Consider the following 19,622-nt stretch of genomic DNA (forward strand, 5'->3'; position numbering starts at 1 on the left):
CAACACTTGCTACCTAAACTGCCTACACCAATCCTCCCTTTTCCACTCCAGTGGAACTGCTCTTCCCAGTCACACTTTCCTCAGTCCCGGGTCATTGGGTCCCACTCCCATCCCAGAAGACCAGCCTGAACCCCTGCCAACACATTTCCCAGCCCGGGAGTTTTGCAAGGCCTTGGTTCCAAAGGTGGGAGCAACAGGTCTCTTTGCAAGCAGACCAGAGAACACTTAGTTGAAATGCACCACATTCAGGCCAGGGACCAGACATTGCCCACAACAGGCAAAGAGAGCCCCTGCAGACAAGCGGCCTGAAGGATAAAGCAGCCAGGACATAGCAGCACATGTCGGAGACACTCCCCGAAGCACCAGGCCCTGGGGACAGAGGACACTACATTGCAGGGCACTGCAGGACCTCTTCTTCATAAAGCCATTGCCCTTAAGAACAGGAGATGTAGCTGACTCTCCTAAACAAGCACAGACTTAGACAAAATGAAAAGATGAGATTTGTCCCAATTGAACAGGACAGGGTCATGGCTGGAGAGCTACGCAAAACATGCAGAAGTACTTGCCAATGAAGAATTTTTTTTTTTAATTTTTTTTCTAACGTTTATTTATTTTTGAGACAGAGAGAGACAGAGCATGAACGGGGGAGGGGCAGAGAGAGAGGGAGACACAGAATCGGAAGCAGGCTCCAGGCTCCGAGCCATCAGCCCAGAGCCCGACGTGGGGCTCGAACCCACAGACCGTGAGATCGTGCAGACGCTCAACCGACTGAGCCACCCAGGCACCCCACCAATGGAGAATTTAAAGCAATGATTATAAGGTTACTCAACGAACTTGAGAAATAGTGGAGGGCATCAGAGAGATCATAACACAGAGATAAGGAATAACGTAGCAGAGATAAAGGGCCCTTCTTCCAGCAGTCTGGAAGAAGCAGAGAAACAATGTAATGACCTAGAAGACAGAGTAATAGAAAGTAATCAAGCTGAACAAAAGAGAGAGAAAAGAATTATGCAAAATGAGAATAGACTTAGGAAATTCAGTGACTCCATCAAACATAATAACATTTATATTATAGGAGTCCCAGAAGAAGAACAGAGAGAAAAGGGGGCAGAGCATTTATTTGAAGAAATAATAGCTAAAGACTTACCTAATCTGGGGAAGGAAAGAGATATGCAGATCCAGGAGGCACAGAGAACCCCCCAAAAAATCAACAGAAGCAAATCCACACCAAAACATATTGTAATTAAAAGGGCAAAATATAGGGGTGCCTAGCTGGTTCAGTCAGTAGAGCATGTAGCTCTTGATCTCAGGGGTCATGAATTTGAGCCCCACATTGGGTGTAGAGATTACTCAAATAAATAAATAAACACGTACATACATACATACATAAAGCCAAACATAGTGATAAAGAAAAAATATTAAAAGCAGCAAAATAGGGACACCTGGGTAGCTCAGTTGGTTGAGCAACCGACTCTTGATTTCAGCTCAGTTCATGATCCCAGGGTTGTGGGATCAAGGACAGCATCTGACTCCACAGCCAGCATGGAGCCTACCTGAGATTCTCTCTCCCTCTGCCCCTGTCCCCCACACTCTCGCTTTCTCACTCTCTCTATAAAATAAAATGTAAATATAAATAAATAAAAGCAGCAAGATAAAAGAATACAGTTACATACAAAGGAAATACCATAAGGCTATCAGCAGATTTTTTCAGGCGAAGCTTTCCAAGCAAGAAAGGAATAGCATGATATATTCAAAGTGCTGAATGGAAAAAACCTGCAGCCAAGAATATGCAGCAAGGCTATCTTCAGAACACAGGAGAGATAAAGAGTTTCACAAACAAAAACTAAAGGAGTTCATGACCACTAAACCAGTCCTATAAGAAATATTAAAGGAGAATTGAGTGGGGGGAAAATGACAGTATGAAGATAGGAAACACAAAAGCAGTAAAAATGAATATTTCTGTAAAAAAAAATCAGTCAAGGAACTCACAAAATAAAAGGATGTCAAATATGACACCATGTACCAAAAACATGGGGAGGACAGGAGTAAATAATGGGTTCAAACTTAAATGCCCATCAACTTATATAGACTGCGGTATGCAGAAGAGGTTATATACAAACCTAATGGTAACCACAAGTCAGAAACCACTAATAACTATGCAAAGAATAAAGAGAAAGAAATCCAAATATATCACTAAAGAAAACCAGCAAACCATGAAAGAGAGAAAGACAAGAAAGGATCAGAAAAAAATTTTAAGAAACAACCACAAATAAAATGTCCGTAAATATGTATCTACCAATAATTACTTTGAATGTAAATGGACTAAATGCTCCAATCAGAAGACATAGGGTGAGGATGCCTGGCTGGCTTAGTTGGTGGAGCATGTGACTCTTGATCTCGGGTTTGTCAGTTTAAGCCCCTCATTGAATGTGCAGATTACTTAAAATCTTACCAAAAAAAAAAAATTGGGGAGATGGGGCACCTGGGTGGCTCAGTTGGTTAAGCAGCTGACTCCTGATTTCACCTCAAGTCATGATCTCATGGTTCAGTTCGTGGGATCAAGCCCTGGTTGGACTCTGCACTCACAGTGCGGAGCCTGCTTGGGATTCTTTCCCTCTCTCTCTGTTCCTCCCCCTACTCCTGCTATCTCTGTCTCTCTAAAATAAATAAACTTAAAAAAAATAAACATTAAAAAAAAAAGACATAGAGTGACAGAATGAATTAAAAAACAAGACTCATCTATATATTGCCTACTGAAGACTCGTTTTAGACCTAAAGACACCTGCAGATTGAAAGTGAGGGAATGGAATAACAGTTGTCATACAAATGGATGTAAAAAGAAAGCTAGAGTAGCAATACTTGTATCAGACAAAATGGACTTTAAAACAAAGACTGTAACGAGACAAAGGACACTATATAATAATAAAGTGGACAATCCAACAAGAAGATATAACAATTATAAATATTTATGCACCCAACATGGAGCACCCAAATACATAAAACAGTTAATAGCAAACAAAAAAGAATTAATGGATAATAATACAATAAGAGGACTTTAACACCCACTTACATCAATGGATAGATCATTTAATTAGAAAATCAACAAGGAAACAGTGGCTTTGAATGACATACCGGACCAGATGGATTTAACAGATATATTCAGACATTCTATCCTAAAATAGCAGGATACACATTGTTTTCAAGTGCATGTGGAATATTCTCCAGAATAGATCACATATTAGACCACAAAACAAGCCTCAACAAATTCTAAAAGATCAAAGTCATACCATGCATGTTTTCTGATTTTAATGCTATGAAACTATAAGTCAACCACCAGAAAAAATATGAAAAGACCACATATGCATAGAGCTTTAATAACATGCTACTAAACACTGAATGAGTCAACCAGGAAATAAAAGAAGAAATTAAAAAGTACATGGAAACAAATGAAAACACAACATTTCAAAACCTTTTGGATATAGCAAAAGCAGTCCTAAGAAGGAAGTTTTTAGCAATGCAGGCCTACCTCAAGAAGCAAGTAAAATCTCAAATAAACAACATAACCTTTCACCTAAAAACTAGAGCAGAAATAAATGATATAGAAACTAAAAAACAAAAAAACAAAAAAACCAGAACAGATCAATGAAACCAGGAACTGGTTCTTTGAAAAAAATCAATAAAATTGGTAAACCTCTAGCCAGCCTCTTCAAGAAAAAGAGAAAGGACTCAGATGAAATCACAAATGAGAGAGGAGAAATAACAAACACCAGAGAAATACAAACAATTATAAGAGAATATTATGAAAAACGGTATGCCAACAAATTGGACAACCTAGAAGAAATGGGTAAATTCCTAGAAACATATAATCTACCCAAACTGAAATGTGACAAAATAGAAACTTTAAACAGACTGATTACCAGCAAAGACATTGAATCAGTAATCAAAAACTCCCAACAAAGAAAAGTTGAGGACCAGATGGCTTCACAGGCAAATTCTACCAAACATTTAAAAAAGAGTTAATGCCTATCCTTCGCAGATTATTCCAGAAAATAAAAGAGGAAGGAAAACTTCCAAATTCATTCTATGAGGCCAGCATTACCCTGATACCAAAATCAGAAAAAGACACCACAAAAAAAGAGATCTCTGATGAGCATGGGTGCAAATATCCTCAACAAAGTACCAGCAAACCTAATCCAGCAATACATTAAAAAAAGCATTCACCAAGATCAAGTGGGATTTATTCCTGGGTTTCATGGGTTCCAATATTTGCATATCAATCAACACAATACATCATATCAATAAAAGAAAGGACAAGAACTGTAGGATAATTTCAATAGATGCAGAAAAAGCACTTGACAAAGTACAACATCCATTCATGATAAAAATCTTCAACAAAGTAGATTTAAAAGAAACATACCTCAACATAATAAAGGCTACATGTGAAAAACTAACAGCTAACATCATTCTCAATGCGAAAAAATAGAGCCTTTCAGCGAAGGTCAAGAACAAGACAAAGATGTCCCCTCTCACCACTTATATTCAAAGCTCTAGCCACAGCAATCAGACAACAAAAAGAAATAAAGGCATCCCAATCAGTAAGGAAGACATAAAACTTTCATTATTTGGAGGTGACATGATATATAGTTAGAAAACTCAAAAGACCCCAGCAAAAAACTGCTAGAACCAATAAATGAATTTAGTAAAGTCGCAGGATACAAAATCAACGTACAGAAATCTGTTGCATTTCCATACACCAATAAGGAAGTAGCAGAAAGAGAAATTAAGAAACCAGTCCCATTGGGGCACCTGGGTGGCTCAGTCGGTAGGGCATCCAACTTCGGCTCAGGTCATGATCTCGCAGCTCGTGAGTTGGAGCCCCGCATCCGGCTCTGTGCTGACGGCTCAGAGCCTGGACCCTGCTTCGGATTCTGTATCTCCCTCTCTCTCAAATATAAACAGGAAGGAAGGAAGGAAGGAAGGAAGGAAGGAAGGAAGGAAGGAAGGAAGGAAGGAGGGAGGGAGGGAGGAAGGAAGGAAGGCAGGAAGGCAGGAAGGCAGGAAGGAAGGAAGGAAGAGGAAACAGTCCCATTGGAGTGCCTGGGTGTATCAGTCGGTTAAGTGTCTGACTCTTGGTTTTGGCTCAGATGGCGATCTCGCAGCTTTGTGGATTTGAGCCTCGCATCAGGGTCTGCAGTGGCAGTGCAGAGCCTGCTTGGGATTCTCTCTCCTCTCCCTCTGCCTCTCCCCTACTCGCGCTGTCTTTGTGTCTCTCAAAATGGATGAATAAACTTGGAAGGAAGGAAAGAAGTAAACGAAACAATCCCATTTACAATTGCACCAAAAAGGGGCACCTGGGTGCTTAAGCTCAGGTCATGATCTCACAGTTCATGAGTTCAAGCCCTGCATTGGGCTCTGTGCTGACAGCTGGCATTCTGTGTCTCAGCTCTCTGCCCCTCCCCCGCTCACACTCTCTCCCCCCCCAAAAAATAAATAAGCATTTTTTAAAAGTAAAAAAACAATTGCACCAAAAATAATAAGATACCCAGGAAACCTAATCAAAGAGTGAGAGACCTGTACTCTGAAAACTGTAAAACACTAATAAAAGAAATTAAAGACAGTACAAAAAATGGAAAGACATTCTATGCTCACGGATTGGAAGAACAACTATTGTTAAAATGTGTGTACTATGCAAAGCAGTCTCCATACTTAATGCAATTCCTGTCACAATACCAACAGCATTTTTTCACAGAACAAACAATCCTAAAATTTGTGTGGAACAACAAAAGACCCTGAATAGCCAAAGCAGTCTTGCAAAAGAAAAACAACTGGAGACATCACAGTTCTGGACTTCAAATTATTTCAAAGCTATAGTGATCAAAACGGTATGGTACCAGCACAAAAATAGACTCATAGATCAGTGGAACACAATAGGTGGCCTAGAAATAAACCCATAATTACATGGCCAATTAATTTTGACAAAGCAAGAAAGAATATCCAGTGGGGAAAAGACAGCCTCTTCGATAAGATTGTGCTGAGAAAACTAGACAGCAACATGCAAAAGAATGAAGCTAGACCACTTACACCATACACAAAAGTAAACTCAATAAAGACCTACAGCCATAAAAATCCTTGAAGAGAGCACAGGCAGTAATTTCTCTGACTGGCCATCACAACTTTTTTCTAGATAGGACCCCTGAGGCAAGGGAAACAAAAGCAAAAATAAACTGTTGGGACTACATCAAAATAAAAACTTCTGCACAGTGAAAGAAACAATCAACAGAACTAAAAGCAACCTACAGAATGGGGGAAGATATTTGCAAGTGACATACCCAATAAAGAGTTAGTATCCAAAATATATAAAGAACTTATAAAACTGAGCCCCTCTCCCAAAAAACCCCAAATAATCCAGTTAAAAATGGACAGAAAGGGGTGCCTGGGTGGCTCAGTCCATTAAGTGTCTGACTCTTGATTTCAACTCAGGTCATGATCTCACAGTTTGTGGGTTCAAGATCCATATCAGAGCCTGCTTGGGATTCTCTGTCTCCCTCTGTCTCTCTCCCTCTCTCAATCTCTCTCTCTCTCAAAATAAATAAATAAAAACTTTTTTTTTTAATGGGCAGAAGACATGAACAGACATTTCTGCAAGGAAGACATCCGAATGGCCAAAAGACACATGAAAAGATGCTCATCAGGAGTGCCTGGGTGACTCAGTTAGTTAAGATTCAGCTCAGGTCATGATCTCATGGTACAGAGATCTCTGCTGATAGCATGGAGCCTGCTTGGGATTCTTTCTGTCTCCCCCTGTCTCTCTCCCCTGATTGTGCTCACGCATGCTCTCTCTCTCAAATAAATAAACTTTTAAAAAATTAACCAATTTTTAAAAAATGCTCATCATTGCTTATCATCAGGGAAATGCAATTCAAATTACAATGATATATCACCTCACATCTGTCAGAATGGCTAAAATCAAAAACACAAAACAGGTGTTGGCAAGGATGTGGAGAAAAGGAACCCTCTTGCACTCTTGGTAGGAATGCAAACTGGTGCAGCCACTCTGGAAAACTGTATGGAGGTTCCTCAAAAAGTTAAAAATAGAATCACTCTATGATGCAGCAATTGCACTCCTGGATATTTACCCAAAGAATACAGAAACACTAATTCAAAGGGATATGTGCACCCCTATGTTTATAGGCACATTATTTACAGTAGACAAGATATGGAAGCAGTCCCAAGTGCCATTGATTGGTGAATAAAGAGTAGTATGTATATATATGTATAATGTGTGTATACACACACACATGCACGATGGAATGTTACTCAGCCATAAAAAAAAAAGAATGAAATCTTGCCATTTGCAAAGGCATGGATGGAACTAGAGAGTATAATGCTAAGCAAAGCAAGTCAGTTGGAGAAAGGTAGATACCATGTAATTTCACTCATGTGAAATTTAAGAAATGAAACAAATGAGCAAAAGGGAGATAAAAGAGAGACAAACCAAGAAAGAGACTCTTAACTGTAGAGAACAAACTGAGGGTTACCAGAGGGGAGGTGGGTAGGAGGAGAGGGTGAAATAGGTGATTAAGGAGTGCATTTGTGATGAGTGCGGGGTGATGAAAATAAAAACTTAAAAAGTAAATAAATAAAAGTAAAACACACAGGAAAAAAAACAAATTTTGGTAAAGATGTGAAAATTTGGAACATTTTTACATTACCAGTGGGATTGTGAAATGTTTCAGCCACTGTGGAAAATAGCTTGGAGGTTTCTGAAAAACTTAAACAGAATTAACATGTGCCCTAGCAATTCCACTCCTAGGTGTATGACCAGAAGAATTAAAAACAGGTACTCAAACAAATACTTGTACACAAATGTTCACAGAAGCGGTATTCACAGTAGCCAAAAGATGCAAACAACCCATATGTCCATCAATGGATGTATGCATAGACAAAAGGGTGTATGTGTGTGTATATATGTGTGCACAGGCACACATGCTTACACGTGTGCCTTTCAGTAAAGGTTTGAAAGGAAATTAATAAAAAGACAAAGGGTGCTGGTTAGAGCCAAAAAACAAAAAGACAAGGGCGCCTGGGTGGCTCAGTCGGTTAAGCGTCCGTCTTTAGCCCAAGTCATGATCTCGCAGTCTGTGAGTTCGAACGCCTCATCGGGCTCAGAGCCGGGAGCCTGCTCCAGATTCTGTGTCTCTCTGCCCTCCCCCTACTCGCACTCTGTCTCTCTCTCTCAAAAATAAACATTAAAAAAAAAAAAAAAAGACAAATCCCTCTTTTAAGTGAATGAGCCTCACTAGAGATCCCATACTCTTCTCTTGTTATGTTTTGTTTTAGCTTCGTGGTGAAAATGTAGTGCCAACAATTTATTCATCAACATTTGCGTGTGTATGTATGTAAATAAGTATGCTTTAAATTTAATTAATTCATTCAGCAGATATTTATGGAGTATTTGCTGTGGTGCCAGGTACTGTTCTAGGTTCTAAAGACACAGTGGTGAGCAACCCAGACTTGCCGTGTGCCGCTGTCCTCAGTGTACACTCCAGTTGAAAGACAAGAAACAAACATGCTGTATGGTCAGCTGGAATTCAATGCTCTCGAGAAAAATGAAGCAGTGGAAGGGATAAAGTAGTGCCAGTGCTCAGTTAGGCAGGGTGATCAAGAAAGGCCTAAGGATGAAACTTTTGAGAGGATCAGAATGAGAAAAGGAGCAAGCCCCGAAGCTGTTTCCATTATCATCCCTCTCACTTATCCTCCATTGGGCTCTTCTATGGTGAGGTCATTGCCTTGTATTTAGAGAAATGTTATTAAAAACATTCCTTCCCATGTTGCCTTCACTCTTAGAACATAGCAACTCCAGAGAAATTCATTTCTAGCTATGGTATCATATAGCCCTATCCCTGTGCATCTGATTTGTTTTTATCCCACAGGCATGGGAAATAGAGCTGATGTTTTCCTTTTTCACACTGGCTGCTAGAAAACTCAGTTATATTTGTGGTCTGTCCACAGTTGCTATTGTCATCAGGAAGGTCATTATGGTATACATTACTATTTTGTTGAGCTCCATTCCCCTTAAGGCTTGCTTTTTTTTTTTTAACTCTACCATGAATTTATGCTATCTTGTTGTGTTTTGTGCATCTGTGTAAGCTAATCTAAATCTTTTTTGGCATGGGGTATAGTGGTGAATTTTAAGCATATATATTTATAAAAGTAGAAAACACACACATGCACTGTGGCTACTACAGAGAAATAATTTAAGTACTTATACTATATGTGACTCTTAAACTTATAGTATAAGTACTTATACTATATGTGACTCTGAACTTGGGGCAGTTTTGTCCCTCAGGGGATATTTGGCAATACCTTATTGTCACAGTTGGGGAGTGCTGCTGGCATCCTACATTGAACAGGACAATCCCCCCACCTCCCAACATACAGTTATCTAGTCCAAAATGTCAGCAATAGTGCAGAGGTTGAGAAACCTTGCTATAGACTGGACCATTCAATCCATTATTTCATATATTTCTGGGCTATTTTGTTACAGAAATGGCAAAATGTGTTCCCGTGTTGCTTATTGTAGCATACAGCGTATATTCTGAGTGTGACAGTTGGGTGCCCTTTCCACTAAATCTGTCATCAGTCACATAGTCCTAAAAGCAATAGTTTCCTCTTCAGAATCTATATTGTCATGCTCACAAAGTCACAACTTCAGGTCAACAAAATTGGGGAGAAGGGTGCTTTTCACCTGAGCTGCAGTATTTTGAATGTTTGAGGAAGCAACAGTTAAAATGAGACTGTTCTTTTCATTCTCCGTTCTGTCTGCAGGCTTTCATAGAGACCATGTTCGCCAGCAAAGCTCCTGTGGAGGAAGGCTTTCTCTATGCTAAGGTGAGCTTTAAAAGATTGGGAAGGTTTTGGGGTGCCTGGGTGGCTCAGTCAGTTAAGCGTCCGACTTCAGCTCAGGTCGTGATCTCACAGTTCGTGAGTTCCAGCCCTGCGTTCCTGCCCTGCATCAGGCTCTGTGCTGACAGCTTGAAGCTTGGAGACTGCTTCGGATTCTGTCTCTGTCTCTCTGCCCCTCCCCTCCTCGCTCTCTGTCTCTCTGTCTCTCCGTCTCTCTCTCTCAAATATAAAAAATAAAAAATAAAACATTAAAAAAAATAAAGATTGGGAAGGTTTTGTTGGAGGCAAAAATATTAAGTAGTTCATTAGCAGATGGCTTCTAGTTGGCTTTCATGGGAGTGACCGGGATATCAGTGGAGAGGACTTGGTTCTTAAACGTCACTGATAATGTATTAGATGTGTCTAAAATACTCAGAGCTACAGTTAAATGAAGAAAATCGCAAAGTAGAACACATGAAGAAGCAAAGACACGATTGTGTCTCCTCTCACAGGAGGAGAATCTGAGTAGTATTGGAGACAGCTCCGTGGGTGGGCATGCTCCATCCTAGGACAAAGTGAAATTGGTAGAATTTACCATTTGCCAGGCATCCTTTTTCACTTTTCCAGCACATGTAGGTTGGTAGCTATTTGAAAAGTTGAAATTAGTAATGCAGAAGTGTTGTTAATGCAAGCCGTATTCCAGTGTTTATCTAAATAAGAATAAAAAATAGTGGGGCACCTGGATGGCTCAGTTGGTTAAGCATCCAACTTCGGCTCTGGTCATGATCTCACAGCTCGTGAGTTCAAATTCCGCATCAGGCTCTGCTGACAGCTCAGAGCCTGGAGCCTTCTTCAGGTTCTGTGTCTTCTTCTCTCTCTGCCCCTCACCCACTTTCTCTCTCTCTCTCTCTCTCTCTCTCTCTCTCTCTCTCTCAAATATCAACATTTAAAAAAAAGAATAAAAGATAGAAACTTTACTTGACTGTATCTCTGTACTCAGCATTGATTGTAAGTTTTCTGTGTTCTCTTCTGGACTTAATTTGAAAATCTTAGGAAATTTGGAGCACTCAGAGGAACCAAGCAGACATAATAATAGGGTCAAATAACAGGATTGGAGTGGGGAATAAAAAATAGACTGAAATGGAAGCATAAGAAGTTTGGTTAGATTTGATAACTCGTTTTCCAGAAATGACAGAGAAGTACTTGAATGGAGGGACGGACTGTCGAGGAGAGCCCTGGCTGGCACAGCCCGGAGGAAATCCTGTCTTCAGTCATACTTGTCGTCATGCTTGGCTCTTGTTTTTCAGTTCGAATTTGAATGCCGGGCCCGCGGTGCAGACATCTTAGCCTACCCGCCTGTGGTCGCTGGAGGTAATCGGTCTAACACTTTGCACTATGTGAAGAATAATCAGCTCATCAAGGTACATGAAATGCCTTTCAGTGCCGCTTCCTATGGTGCCACTTACAAACCACTTTATTGTTTATAAAATGATTTTACAGACATTATCTCATTTGATCCTCATGTTAGTACTTTGAGATAGGAGCAACTATTGACATACCTGTTTAATAGATGTGGAAAATAAACTTAAAAAATTAGGCAACTCATTAGGGCAGAGCCAAGAATTCTACTCTAAGGCCTTTGCTCATCTCCTTCTGAAAGGACTTGTGGCAACAGTGGATCAAGCATATTTTGGGAGCAGACAGATTTTAAGAGTACCTTATTAGCTATGAGGGAACCTACCTTTTATGGTTTTCTCCCCAAGTGACTATACAAGTAAAGATTGTATATACCTTTATTAAGTCCACTTTCAATTTTATTTTATTTTAATTTTCAGTAATTTCAAAAGAATAAATATAGCATACATGTAAAGTATACAGCATATTTTTTAAATGAATACCCATGAACCAATCACTCAGCTCAAGAGCTAGAACATTACCAATACTGTATGTATCTTTATGCTCTGCTATCCTAATGCCTCCCTCCCAGAGGTAACTAATTGGTACCCTAAATTTTTGTTCATCATTCCCTTGATTTTTTTTATGTAGTTGTATCACACATACATGATTTCCCAAACAATATTAGTTAGTTCTACTTGTTTGTGAACTATATAAAAATTATATACTGCTATATGTAGTTTGGGGGAACTTTTTTTCTTATTCATAAGTGTGATAATACAAATTTTTCCCCAAGTATTTGTACCTATTTATACTCCTACTGGTGGTGCGTAATTCTGTTTACCACATCCTCTTATCCTTTGATGCTATCAGACTTTTTAACTCTGCCATTCTAATTGGTATAAAACAGCATCTCGTTGTGGTCTTAATTTCCATTACCTTAATTACCAGTGGAATTAAGCATTTTTTTTTTTTTCTGTTTTAATCTGTAGCACTGCTATTTTCAACTTGCTGATGTGTTGTTTGGGATGTAATAATCTATGTTCATGGATGAAATTGGCTTATTTTTCTCATACTATCTTTTTCTGATTTGTATATCAAATGAGTTAGGTTGTTTTTAATATTATGAAATGATTTAATGTGTTTTTTTTTTTTTTAATTGAGTAGAATATCCCTGTAGACCTATTTGGGCCTGATATTTTCCTTTGTAGACTTTTCGAACTACCGATTCAATTTCATTAATATACTAAAGCTTTCTGTTTTATTTTTTAACAAACATTTATTCTTATAAAATGTAACTACTGGTAAAGTACTTAAAACTTAAAGGAAAAGTTTAATATTAATTACAAAATGAACACCACGTAACCATTGTCCATACTTGGCAAGCTACACCTCCCTAGGCCAATCCAGCCTGCTCCTTTGTTTTGTGAATAAAGTTTTGTTGGAATACAGCCGTTCCTGCTTTCTTCCCACAGTGGCAGCGTTGAATAGTTGCATCAGAAACAGTATGGTCCACAAAGTAAAAAATATTTACTACTTAGCCCTTTACAGAAAAAGTTTGTGAATGCCTGAATCAGGACATTACTAGCCTTCCACCCCTAAAAAGCTTTTCCACCATGTGGTTCTTCCCAATGATAATTTCTTCCCTCCCTGATGGGATAACCACCACCCTGATGTTGATGGTCATCAATTCCTTTTCATTTTATTTTACTACTAATGAATAATAGAGTTTAACGTAGTTTGGTTTGGGTTATGTTTGAACTTTATAGATTTCAAATATTGTATCTGCATCTTTTTCGTATAACAGTATGTTGTTGCATGCTACTGTGGTTTGTTCTAGTGTGGAACAGCAGTTAAAGTGTGGTCCATGAGAATACCCAGACATTTTCATAAGAATACCCAGACATTATGCGTCTCTTTCACTCTCGTTCTCTTCAGCGCACAGAGATGGACCCTAGAGGCTTTATGACATCAACATCATACCAAATTGAAGGCAAAAGCAGATATGAGATGCTAACTGTTTTTTGTTTTGCTAGACAAAGAGATTTGTAAAAATGTACACTACATTTCTAACTATTTTTATTTAGAAAAATAGTTACTTTTCATTAAAAATGCTGTTTATCTTAAATGTAATAGGTTTATTGTTATTTTTAAATGAATTAATAAATATTATAATGTTTTCTGTTTTAATTTATTAATATGATAAATATCTATTAGGTGGACATTTCTATTATTTCCAGGTTTTTACCATTATGAACAATATTCTGTGAACATTCTTGTACGTATTCCTAGTATATGAGTCATCAAGTTTGTCTAAGGACACTTAATTAGTGGAATTGATGGGTCATAGGTATGCATATTTGTAACTTTAGTAGAAAATGCCAGACATTTCCAAAGTGATTATATCAGTTTATACTTCATTTTGCCTGAGACAGTTTGGTAGGTTATAATTTTATACCATTATGTCTAAGTTTTTAAAATTACTCATAGTATTGTCTTACCTTTTAATCTTTTGTAATTACAGTTATGTACCTCTTTACATTCTTGATATACTTTTGCCTCTTCTCATTTTTTCCAATAAATCTTAGTAGTTTCTTTAAAACATAAACATGCACCAGCAATTCCATTTATAGGTATTTTTCCAAAAAAATTGAAACGTAGGTCCACAAAATGCCTTGTACAAGAATGAATGTTTATAGCAAGTTTGCTCCTGATAGACCAGGCGTCTCTTACCAGGATATTAAGTAAGGAAATTGCTATGTGGTGTATTCTTAAAATGACAAGGAACAAACCACTGTACTACCAACAGATAAATGATCTCAAAGCATTGTGCTGACTGAATAAGTCAGACACAAAAATTAGACGCTCTATGATCCCGTCTGTATGAAGTTCTGAAATAGGCAAAACCACTCTGTATTGATAGAAATCAGATCAGTGGTTGCTTCGGATGGAATATTGACTGGGAAGGCACCTGAGGGAGTGGTTACATGGGTTTTGACAAAACTGACCTAACTCTATATACTTAAAAATCTGTGCATTTTACCGTGTACATTATTCCTCGAGAACTTCGACTAAAAAAGGAAATCCCAATAAAAAAAAAGAGGTTTGTTCGGTTTTGTTACTCTTGTAAAACCAACTTTTCATCATTAATGCTATTTTATCTTTGTTTATTATTTCATTACACTGGCCCCTTGCCTTTATTAATTTCACCCTTCTCCTTTTTGTGTTTATTCTCTTGTTTTTTTCTTGTTCTTAAATTAGATACTGAACTCATTAATTTTCATCCTTCTTTTCTTATTATAAGTGTTTAAGGATAGATTTTTCACTTTCATTATAGTCCATAAGGTTTGCCTAAGTTGTTAAATGTATATTAAAAACAATAAATAGGGGTGTCTGCGTGGCTCAGGCAGTTAAGTATCTGACTCTTGGTTTCAGCTCAGGTCATGATCTCACGGTTTGTGAGTTCGAGCCCCATGTCAAGGCCCTACTAGTGCAGAGCCTGCTTGGGCTCTTTCTCACTATCTCTCTGCCTCTCCCCTGCTTGCTCACTCTCTGTCAAAATAAACTTTAAAAAACACACAATAAATATCATGTACTGCTTACAAATAATTATCAAATAAACAACCATGTGTATACCATCTAGAATGAAAAGAACATTACTAGTCCCCTGGGCAATATCAAGTACATCTTTCTGTCTTCTACCATCTTGACTTTTGTTTTAATCCATTTTATTTTGTTTTCCTGGTTTTACCACCAGTGTGTCTGTTCCTAAACAGTATAGTGTTCATTCCTGAAAAACTGGAGAATAAGCACCAGTGTCGCTGTACAGGGACAGAAAAGTATTGCCATTATTAGATAAATTGGCCTGAGAGAAAAAAAGTTGAGAACTTCTAGGTCATAGTCTTGGCTTTGGTTATCTGAAAGTTTACAAGGGTCCTTTCTGGTGAAGTCAGTGGGCAAGGTCCTCAACAAGCTTTAAGAAATGCAGGGTACTGTGGGGCCTCTGGGAGAGCTCTGGTGTGGACTTGGTAGTAAGCATCTGGCAGAAATGCAGTCCGAGAGCGGGCTGCCCTGTGGTTCTGCCTCTATGCTCACCACAGCTCTCTCCAACCATCAGAAGCAGGTTTGTTTCGATTTACATGCATGTTCACCTTTCCTTCTCACATCTTCGATGGCCCTCCCGGGATCACCTTCCTTCAGCCTGAAGAAAATCCTTTAGATGAAGGTCTGTTGCTGAGAAAATTTTCTGGTTTTGTTTAGCTGAAATATCTTTATTTCATTCTCAATTCTTGATGAAGGCTGTACCAAAGAAACTATCTTCACTTTTCAGTCATCACCTGTGGTCTATCATTCCCCTTTCTCCTGACTTTCAGTGTTGCCGATTAAAAACAAACAAACAAACGGGCACCTGGGTGGCTCAGTTGGCTAAGCGCCTGACTTGGGCTCAGGTCATGATCTCACAGTTTGTGAGTTCAAGCCCCATGTCGGGTTGTGTGCTGACAGTTCAGAGCCTGGAGCCTGTTTCAGATTCTGTGTCTCCCTCTCTCTCTGCCTCTCCCCTGCTAACGCTGTCTCTGTTTCTCCCTCAAAAATAAATAAACATTTTTTTAAAAAGTTAAAAAACAAACAAAACATAATTGTCATTTCCTATGGGGTCTCTCTTTTTGCTTTGGCTACTTTTAAGATTTATTTTTCTTTGGTGTTTCTGATTTTTTGTATGTCTAAGAACAGATTTATTTTTACATATCGTCATTATGGTCCCTTCTTCCTCCGGAATCTGTGCGTTCGTGGAAATCCTCAGACCGTGGTGTAGATACCGTCTCTCCTACGCTGTCTCGATCCACTTCTTCCGTGATCTCAGTTAGATGCATGTTAGACCTCTGTCTGGTCTCAGTAAGCTAACTTTCATGTTTATTTTTGCCTTGTCTCTCTCTGTCATGTTCTCAGAGCCTTCGGTATGTCTGTCTTCCATGAAACTAGTTTTTTCCCCTTTGGTTGTCTTATCTGCTTCTTCAGCCATCCCCTGGGTGATTGACTTCAGCAGTTGTTTTTATTTCCTTTCGGTCCCTTTCAAATCAGAGTTATTGTCAGTTGTCTCTTGTTGCTTATTCATCTTTGTGATTCCGTACTTTATCCCTTTAAGGCTTTCATAATAGCCCTTCCATATCTAATCATTCCCTTATCTGAAGTCTTGGAAGATCTAAATTTGTTGTTCCTGCCGACTCTCAGGCATGGTGACCTACATCAGGTGCTTGACAACCTTGGCTTGTGAGCTCACATTTGCCTGATGTTATTTTTTAGAAATCATGCCAGCCCAGATTTGGGGGAAATTTCTTCCAAAGGTTGTTTGATTATGCTTTTGCCAGAAGTCAAGTGGATCCTAGTGCCTTGCGACTCTTATATCCCCTATGAGCATCCTAGATTAATGCAAAAATGTCCGGCTCCTTTTCCCCACTTTGCTGCAGGACCTCAGGGCAACATCTCCTTTTCTATATATACTGTACCACTTACCTTATCACTACTTTCAGCTCTAGTTTCAGTTCTAGGGTGTCTTTTTTCAAGAGAGAAAATGTCTTTAGGACATCTCTTGCATTATGTAATGCCAGCCTTTCATAAAATATACTTTCGATCCAGCATCTAGTTGTTTTCTAACAAGAAACGTATTCTGGCATTTTACCAGAAACAAAAACCACATCTATTCTTCAAAGTTGCTATTATATATATGTACATACATAAATACTCATTAGCCCATTATTCTACTACATGCCATGTCGTGTGCTCATTTATATATGAATAAGATATCCCCTGTCTTCAAGGACATAAATAATTTCAATATAACATGACAAGAAGTAAGGTAAAGATACCCAAAGTTTTTTTTTTTCTTTCCCCACATGTACTTTGATGGGGAACAAATGGGGAAGAGATATTCTAAAGTTAAATGGTTAAGGGTAATTGTATTTGAATAAGGCCCTGGATACCAACTTACATAGGATTTGTAAAACTAATAATGATAGTAGTAACATTTATGATGATCTAAGCAGTGTGGTTCCAGAGCCTATGTACTACTATGCAGTGGCACCTTTCTTGAGTCAATGTGAATTCATTTGAAAAATTGAGATGCTGTTTCTTGTGAGAACGAACACAGATTAGTCTTCTTTAAGTTAGCTTTTTAAATATATATATAAAGTGAAAGGCACAGAGAGTTTAAATGAGAAGAAATAGCTGACAATCATAAGGTCACCTACTTTGACATATCTCACTTTTGTTGCAGGATGGGGAAATGGTGCTGCTGGATGGAGGTTGTGAGTCTTCTTGCTATGTGAGTGACATAACCCGGACCTGGCCTGTCAATGGCAGGTAGGACTTCTACAGATCCCACTGCTTCTTAGGAGTATGAGTTGGAATATGGGTATATGAGGAATAAAGGACTAAAGAAATATACTCAGCCCCTCTAGCTCAGGTTAACTGCCTTTGCAAAGTACCTGATGACTTTCTAAGACTGCTTTATTTATCATATCACTGGATCAGACACCTAGACACACCTAGTTAACACACCCAATTAACATTCACATTTTTTAAAAATAAATTTGAAGAGTGCCTGCCTGGCTCAGTCAGTAGAACATACAACTCTTGATCTCAGTGTTGCAAGTTTGAGCCCCACACTGGGTGTGGAGATTACTTAAAAATAGAATCTTTAAAAAAAAAATTAAGGGGCACCTGAGTGGCTCAGTGGATTAAGCATCCGACTCTTGATTTTGGCTCAGGTCACAGTCTCACAGTTCATGAGATCAAGCCCTGTGTCGGGCTCTGTGCTGACAGTGCAGAGCCTGCTTGAGATTCTCGCTTTCTCTCTCTCTATCCCTGCCTCTCCCTGCCTCTCCCCCACTTGCACTCACACCCTCTCAATATAAATAAACATTTTTTTTAATTAAAAAAATTTTTTTATGTCTATCACTGAGAGAGAGAGGGAGGGAGGGGCAGGGAGAGAGGGAGACACAGAATCTGAAGCAGGCTCCAGGCTCCAAGCTGTCAGCACAGAGCCCGACGTGGCGCTCAAACTCACAAGCCATGAGATCAGACCTGAGCTGAAGTCAGACACTTAACCGACTGAGCCACCCAGAAGCCCCTAAATAAATGTTTTTTTTTTTAAATAAAAAATTAATTAACTTTAAATAAATAGACTGGCTATATATATATATATATATATATATATATATATATATATATGGTGGCTCAGTCTATTGAGTGTCCAACTTTGGCTCAGTCATAATCTCATGGTTCATGAGTTCAAGCCCTGCATTGGGCTCACTGCTGTCAGCACAGAGCCTGTTTCAGATCCTCTGTCCACCCTCCCCCCCCCCACCCGCCTCTCCCCTGCTCATACTCTCTCAAAAATAAACATTTAAAAATAAAATAAAGTAAATAAATTTGAAGTTTAATTTTCTGATTACAAAAGTAATTCCAGTATTCCGTTAAAAAAAGATCACTAGACATGAGAAGAATCAGGAAAAGAATCAAAATAACCATAGTCGAGAAAAATACAGCCAATAAAAGCAGATCTTGAATAACCCTAAAATTTCAATGAGCAGACAAGAACTTTAAAGCAGCTATTACAGATATGTTCATAGAGTTAAAGGAACAAATATAAATATAGTGAGTGAACAGATTGAGAGTTTCAGTAAGAAATAAGAAACTAAGAAATAAGAACCAAGGATTCTGGGGAGATGGCAACAAAAGCATAGTTTTTCTGTCTCTCCAAATTGTCAAATAACAGTAGAGCAACTAGGTAGCAAAACCAAACACTGGGTGATAGGGTATCACTTCAACCTAAAAGTACAAACACTTATGAACACACTCTATACAACCACAAGACCTGGCTGGTATCACTATCTGTGTGGAAGGAAAAAGAAGGAAACAACAGTAGTGGAAGAAGCTGTCTGAAGTGCTTGAGAACAAAGGAACTCCCAAATAACCAATAGCTGTTCACTGGAAAGGATGATGACCAATTCGAGAACAGAAACTGAAATGGGAAAGATTTGTCACTCCAAAGGCCCAAGGAAGTTTGAGGGTGCTGTGCTCCCTTCTCACACTGAGGAGAAACTGCTGGAAGTAGAATCGAAATTGAGCAAGTTCGGGACAAGGGAAAGGAATGAGTGGGAGAGGAATTGAAAGCAAGCTACCATATCGTTTACCACTGCACCAAAACAAGAAAAAGCTCTGTGATGCTAAAAAATCTTTCCTAAATTCTGCCTCATTCAGAAGTTCAGGAAAATTAATTTCACATAAAGTAAGCAATAAAAAAAGTATCTTGGTTAATCTCATACAAAGTTAATAAAAAACAA

The 19,622-nt window shown here is 38.7% G+C and overlaps 1 protein-coding gene across 2 annotated transcripts in view; it reads left to right on the forward strand.

Moving 5' to 3' along the window:
- XPNPEP3 (X-prolyl aminopeptidase 3) overlaps positions 1-19,622 on the forward strand; it is a 77,629-nt gene that overhangs the window by 47,560 nt on the left and 10,447 nt on the right. For both annotated transcript variants that reach the window (XM_043562698.1, XM_043562699.1), the window contains 3 exons: positions 9,829-9,891; positions 11,193-11,306; positions 17,552-17,637. In XM_043562698.1, coding sequence (XP_043418633.1) covers positions 9,829-9,891; positions 11,193-11,306; positions 17,552-17,637 — 263 coding nt within the window. The remainder of the gene's footprint in view (positions 1-9,828; positions 9,892-11,192; positions 11,307-17,551; positions 17,638-19,622) is intronic.

Source organism: Prionailurus bengalensis, chromosome B4, assembly GCF_016509475.1.
Source record: "Prionailurus bengalensis isolate Pbe53 chromosome B4, Fcat_Pben_1.1_paternal_pri, whole genome shotgun sequence".
Classification (NCBI taxonomy): domain Eukaryota; kingdom Metazoa; phylum Chordata; class Mammalia; order Carnivora; family Felidae; genus Prionailurus; species Prionailurus bengalensis.